Source organism: Solanum lycopersicum, chromosome 6 (assembly GCF_036512215.1).
Source record: "Solanum lycopersicum chromosome 6, SLM_r2.1".
In the NCBI taxonomy this organism is placed as follows: Eukaryota; Viridiplantae; Streptophyta; class Magnoliopsida; order Solanales; family Solanaceae; genus Solanum; species Solanum lycopersicum.
The window spans coordinates 22,063,505-22,070,709 of record NC_090805.1 but is presented as its reverse complement, the minus strand read 5'-3'; the positions used below and the strand labels follow the sequence as shown (position 1 = coordinate 22,070,709).

At 40.2% G+C, this 7,205-nt stretch overlaps 2 protein-coding genes across 2 annotated transcripts; both read right to left on the bottom strand.

Moving 5' to 3' along the window:
* Positions 1-2,364: 2,364 nt before the first annotated feature.
* LOC138349277 (uncharacterized) lies at positions 2,365-3,098 on the bottom strand. Its single transcript, XM_069299597.1, has 2 exons — positions 2,646-3,098; positions 2,365-2,490 (listed from the first exon to the last, which is right to left on the bottom strand). The coding sequence occupies exons 1-2, from the start codon at positions 3,096-3,098 to the stop codon at positions 2,365-2,367; spliced, it is 579 nt and encodes a 192-aa protein (XP_069155698.1).
* A 2,078-nt stretch (positions 3,099-5,176) lies between these two features.
* On the bottom strand, positions 5,177-5,937 carry LOC138349276 (uncharacterized). The gene is made up of 2 exons (XM_069299596.1): positions 5,571-5,937; positions 5,177-5,475 (listed from the first exon to the last, which is right to left on the bottom strand). The coding sequence occupies exons 1-2, from the start codon at positions 5,935-5,937 to the stop codon at positions 5,177-5,179; spliced, it is 666 nt and encodes a 221-aa protein (XP_069155697.1).
* Positions 5,938-7,205: the final 1,268 nt, after the last annotated feature.

Sequence of the window (7,205 nt, the reverse complement as noted above, 5' to 3'; positions counted from 1 at the left end):
CGGATCCACACCCTCCGTAAGAATGTGCAATCAACACATAAGGTTTGCCGATCAGTATGCTTTCCTCTTCAGACTGGAAGGCAGTGAATCCGCTGGAAACCACCTTCATGGGAGTGTATTTGGTGGTGCGGGCAGCACAAGTAGGAGTTAGGGTTCCTGGTGGCATGTACTCCGAGTCACGCTCATCGTCTGAGCCTATGACCATCCGGTTTGACGGAGTGACAAACTTTGAACGCCCATTCAAGTAGACACACTCTTGCTTGGGTGCCATATGTACCTTCAAAAAGAAGTTATTACTACTACTAAAAGTTTGTAACACATTTAAAATCATCAAACACGAGAGTAAAACACATAATGGAATGGCAGTGCAAAAGTGCAGCACTGCTCGATGGACCCATCGATGGTCCGACATGGGGGTTCGTCGAGGGACACTTAGAAGAATATTTTTAGCAAATCAGAAACAAAGGTATGATAGTGTCGATGGTTGTCCATCACCGGATTCATCGATGGACACTTAGAATATTTTTTTAGAAAATTAGAAACAAAGGTTCTTACAACATCGACGGTTGTGCTGGAAGGACCGTCGAAGGGACATCGATTTGTCAGTGCAGCTCGTCGATGGACACATAGAATATTTTTTTTGAAAATCAGAAATAAAGGTTCTGATATTGTTGACGGTTGTGCAAGACGGACCGTCGAAGGGACGACGATACGTCAATAGGGTCCATCGATGGATACTTAGAATATTTTTTGATTGTCGGAAACACAGGTTCTGATAGCGTCGATGGTTGTACAGGATTGACTATCGAAGGAACGACGGTCCATCAATGGGGTCCGTTGATGGGCACTTAGACTAAGCAACGGATGTTCGGGTAGATGGATCCCAACGACTGTTCGTTGAGGGATCGACGGTCTGTCGATGGAGTCTCTTTCTGTCCTTTAGGGACAGAATTTTGAAGCCATCTTGTTTCCCTTAATGTACGAATTCAGAGTATCCTTAAAGACCTTAAGTTTTCCTAACATTTAATCCATTATTTCATCATTGCTAGGGCATGAATTATCATAGTTTGAACATTTGATTCTACATCCTATAAAAACCCTATGTCAGAAATACAACATGCAAACACAACACATTTTTAACAAAACACCCCCGTCCATTTTTCAATTTCAGTGTTCTATGGGAATTAGGACTTCAGGTGTTAGTTTTTATCATGCGAAGGGGTCCGAAATTCTAGACCCACAAGGTAAGACATCAAGTTAACAAGAATATTAATGATAGTTAATCTAGCTGATTAGAAGAACATACCTTAAAGCTGTAGTGGAGGAAAAGGAGTATGCAAACTTGTATTTGAACAACAACAACACTAAGCACAACGCCGATCGAAAAGGATACTGAAGAAGATGGAAGATTTGGGGAGAGAATGGATTTTGTGGAAGTGGGGGAATTGTGGGAATCTGATTATGGAATGGGATTTAATGGGTGAGTTAGTGGGGAAATGAGTGGAAATAGGGACGGAAATGGTTATTGGGTTTATTTGAAGAGGTGATCAACTGAAAAGTCTAAAAACTATTAATATGTAGACGGACGGGTCATGTTCGTTTGGTGGGTGAGGGATCGACGATTAACCGTCGACGGATAGTAGTTGGTCGACTATCCATCGAACCCTCTGTCGATAGTGCCCTAACTTAGAAAAGTTTAAAGAACATATCAGGGCATGACGGATCATACTGACGGTACGTCAAATGGACAACAGTCTGTTGATGGGCCCGTCGATGGGTACACCAGACCAATTTTCTGCATATTTCTGGTTATTTGGTCCCTTCACATTTAAACGCATTAATCTTATGTTTTTGTGTTTTTTGGATACTTTTTGGAGACGGATACTACTCTACGCTTTATCCAACACTTCTAATGAAAAATAAAGGAACATTCAGACATGACATAAGTAATCAAAGCAAAAATAATGCAACTATGCCTAGAAAATAATGAAAGACATATAGTTGGCTAGAGGATACATATTGGGTTTCCTACCAATCATCACTTGATTTAACATTCTGGAACGACGGAGGAATCTTGATTACTCAGACTTCACTAAGATGGTATGCCTCGATCACTTCATTCGTCGTTTAAACATGCCCTAAATAGATTTTGATTCGTTGCTCGGTCACCTTGAACCTCATACCCTCGTTGTTCTCCAACATAACCGCACTATGACGGAATAGTTGGGTGATAAAATAGGGGCCAGCCCATTTGAACTTGAGTTTGTTCGGAAACAAGCGCAACCTAGAATTGAACAAACGCACCAAATCTCCAACCCAAAAATCGCGCTTGTCAGTATTATAGTTATGGTATTTCTTCATCTTTTATTTGTAGATGGATGAACTTTCATATGCCTTCAAGCAAAAATCGCCAAGCTCATTCAACTCGTTTAACCTCTGTTTCGCAGCCTCATTCTGACCCATATTAAACTTTTTCATTGCCCACATGGCCTGATGCTTTAATTAAACCGGTAAGTGAAAAGCCTTTCCATATACAATTTGGTATGGGGACATACCTACGGGAGTCTTTTATGTTGTCCTCTAGGCCCAAAGAGAATCATCAAGCCTCCTTGACCAATCCGTTCTACTAGCAACACCATTTTTACCAAAATCTGCTTAATCTCCATGATTGAAGCCTCAACTTGCCCACTGGTTTGAGGATGGTAAGAAGGGGCCACATTATGGCGAACCCCATATTTTTTCAATAATCCCTTAAACATATTGTTGCAAAAGTGGGATCCTCCATCACTGATAATAGCCCTTAGGTTGCCAAATCTAGAAAATATGTTCTTTTTCAAGAACGCGGTGACACTCTTCCCTTCATTATTCGAAAATGCGATAGTTTCTACCCATTTTGAGAAAAAAATGTACTTCATCCCATGAGAACTCAAAAAAGGGCCCATAAAGTCAATGCCCCACACATCAAACAATTCAATCACAAGAATGGGATTTATAGGAAACTCTTGCTTTCTTGAAATGCCACCATCTCTTTTGCATCTATCACGTGCCTTTGGTGAACTCATTAGCAACTTAGTGGATGGTTGGCCAATAGTATCCATTGGAAGATCTATTGAGCAGTCCAGGTACCACTATGATGCGCACGTAAAGGCGAAGAATGGCATGCCTCCAAAACACTTAACATCTAAACTTCCGGCACACAAAGCCGAATAAGCCCATTAGCACAACTCCTATATAAGTATTAAAAATCCCAAAAGAACGTTTTCACATCATGAATATTTTAATTTGATCAAAGGATAAGTCTGGTGGGACGATATCACTAGCTAGATAATTCACAAAATCTACGAATCATGGAATCACGTCTTGGGATGCAGCCAGTACATGCTCATCAGGGAAATTATTATCAATTTCAGCCTTTTCACCTAACTTCATCATTGCTTCATCTTCTAATCGGGACAAGTGATCAACAACTTGATTTTCTGTTCCTTTTTCATCTTTCATCTCAAAGTCAAATTCTTGCATTAGTAATACCCAACAAGTAAGCCTCGTTTTTGCATCCTTCTTTGCCATCAAATATCTCAAAGCAGAATGATCAGTATTTTGGCCTCATTAAGGATTTACTAGTATAGTAAATGGGATGAAGGATTTTGTTCTTTCTTTGACCCAATACCACACCAAGAGCAACCCCACTCGCATTACACGTCACCTCAAATGGCTTGCTCCAATCCAGAGAAATGATGATAGGTGCATACACCAACTTTTCCTTCAATTCACCAAATGCGTTAAGACAGGATTCATCAAAATAAAACTTATACTCTTTTTCAAGCAACTTGCACAAAGGATGTGCAATCTTTGAAAAATACTAGATGAACCTCTGGTAAAAGCCTGCATGCCTAAGAAAACTTCTCAGACCTTTTACCGAGGTGGGTGGAGGAAGTCTATCTATCACCTTAACTTTAGCTCGAGCAACCTCTATGCCCTTCTCTGAAATGGGATGACCCAATACAATACCTTCTTTCACCATGAAGTGACATTTTTCTGAATTTAGGACAAGGTTGCAATCTTCACACCTCTTAAGAACCTCAGACAAATGACTCAAACACCTTTCAAAGGAGTCACCAACCACTGTGAAATCATCCATAAACACCTCAATAGTGTCCTTTACCATATCTGAGAATATCGACATCATATATCTCTGAAACGTGGCCGGTGCATTACATAATCCAAACAACATTCTCTTGAACGTGAAGGTTCCATAAGGACAATTAAAAGTTGTTTTCTCTTGATCTTGAAGTGCAATAGAAATTTGACTATAACTTTAAAAACCATCAAGTAAACAGTACCACCCCTTTCCTGCAAGTCTATCCTACATCTGATCCGTGAAGGGCATAGAAAAATGGTCGTTCTCTATCCATGCATTTGGTTTCCGATAATCCATACATACCCTCCATCCGGTCACCGTCTCATTGGTACAAGCTCATTTTTCTCATTGGGGACAACAATCATTCCCCCTTTTTTAGGTACACAGTGAACACGGCATACCCAACTACTATCAGCGATTGGATATATCCCTCCAGCATCCAACAACTTAACAATTTCCTTCTTCACCACCTCTTACATAGGTGGATTTAAACGTCTCTTGTGTTTAATACTGGGCTTATGATTGGGCATGAGTTGGATTTTATGTGAACAAATCTTGGGAAGGATCCCATAATATCCACAATAGTCCACCCAATAGCTCTTTTGAACCTTTTTAACACCTCCACCAAACTCTCAACTTGATGAACATTCAAACCTTATGCAATAATTACCAACAAAGTGTAACCTTTTCCCATGAATACATACCTAAGATAAGGTGGTAGATCCTTAAGTTCTACTTTTAGAGCCTCCTCTATATATGGCTTCACATGTCGAGGCTCGCGATGCTTCATATCTAACTCCAACTTCTTTGGTTTACACTGAACATCACCTCGATCAAGTGTCCCGACTAATGACCCATATATTTCAATGCAATTACTATCAAAATTAATGATCACTGCTGTTAGTTTTTCTACACCCAGACGCTCTTCTATTTGTACCTCAGATGAATTTTCAACCCTATAAGATATGGCAGATATCGATTGGATCTCACCACTCTGCCTCATGGACCTTCAAATGTTGAAAATTACTTCTTTATTGTTCAACGAAATTTTATTTTCCCTTTCTCCATATCAACCAAGGCTCTACCCGTAGCAAGGAATGGCCTCGCAAGAATAATAAGCACCTCAAAATCAACCTCACAATCCAGAATCACAAAATCGACCAGAAATATGAGTGACTCAACCTTTACAAACACATCGTAAAGTATCCCAATAGGCCTATTCACCATTCGATCAACAATCAGTAGGCGCATCGCAGTGGGCTTTTGGTCACCCAAACCCAACTTCTTGTAAATAGAGAAAGGAATGAGATTTATGCTTGCCCCAGGATCACATAATGCTTTCGCAAAGTATAATAAACCGATTATACATGGAATAGTGAAGAAACTAGATCTTCTTTCTTTTGCACTAGACACCTTGTAGAAACAACACTACAATGTTGCATTCTATCATCATCCTCAAAAATGACCAATCTTTTCTTAATGACCATATCTTTCATGAACTTGGCATAACCAGGCATTTGTTCAAGAGCTTCTATCAAAGGGACATTGACGGAACGCTGTTTGAGCATAGTGATAAAACGCTGGTATTTACCATCCTCGGTCTTTTTCATTAACCTCTCTGGGAATGGAGGTGGTGGTCTAGGCATTGGGGTCACTTTTTGGGGTACCTCAGCTTCCTTCCAAATTTTTCCTCCTAACTCACCACTAACCTTCACTACCTTATCTCTAATCACATTTTCTACACCAGATGACCTCAGTGGGTCAATGGTTTTCTTACCACCTTGAGTTGTGACTGCCATACAATGTCCATCATTTTTCAGATTTTGGACAATATTGCTTGGAAGAGTGCCCAATTGGGGTGGGTTCACATTCGAAGAAATTGGGACATTCGCAACTCAAGATGCTTGATCGACATTGCATGTGCATTAACTATTTGCCAAATACTCGCTAAGTCACTCCTCAACTCTTTAGTGTACTCATCACTAGCATCAAACCTTATCATCATTTTCTGCAACATACCTCCACCATCCCTAGGAGCAACTTCACGATCTTAAGGTGGAACACAGGGCCTACTCCTATCATTTTTGTAAGCATAATTACCCCGGTTGAAGTTGTTATCGCGATTGTAATTCCATATCGGACATAATGACCCTCTCTGTTGTAATTACCATAGTTCCGATATTTATTTCCTTGACCTCGTCACTTATTCTCCTTATTGGAGCCTTGGACGTCTGGTCGAAAACACCTCATTTGCTCATTTACAGCATAAGAGTCCTCGTCATAGTAATACTCATCAGTCGGAGGGGGTGGTTTAGACAAGTAGTTTTCTTCATGAATCTTATCTGTGGCTGGGTTGTTTGCGGATTGCACTGCAAAAGTGTTTCTCCTAGTAAATGAATTTTGAGTGCTCCAAACTTTATTATTTTGGGAGATTTTCTCTATCTTCTCGGCGATCTCAGCATAAGGACACTCTATATAAGAAACACCCTCTATCGTATCCAGTATTGCTTTATTATTATCATTTTTTCATCAATAATAATCTTTTAGATACTCATCATCAATGCGGTTATTGGAAACACTTCTCAAGAACGAGGTGAACCTATCCTAAGAACTACTAACGAATTCTCCCAGTAGTGCCACAAAGTTGTTCACCCTATATTTGTGGTATAACTTCTTAGACACTGTGGAGTAATATGCAAAGAACACATCCCTTAATTGATTCCAAGTATAGATTCAGTTATAGGGGAGCTCGGTAAATCATATAGCACCCTCTCATGTCAGTGATAGAGGGAACACTCTTAACCTAATGATGCCCATTTTCTAATTAGGCCTCCCCACACAACTCTTACACACCCACTTCACTTTGGTGATGTGAGCATGTGCGTCCTCAGAAGATACACCCAAAAACAAACCTCTAGCCGTCAGCATTTGCATTAGACTACTAGTTACCACAAATGTATGACCCTGTGGTAGAGGAGGTAGGACAATTGGCCCATTAGAGTCAGTGATGTTAACATTTCCCCTATATTACTCTTGAGGGCATGTGGAGGGATGTTTCCTCCTCGCA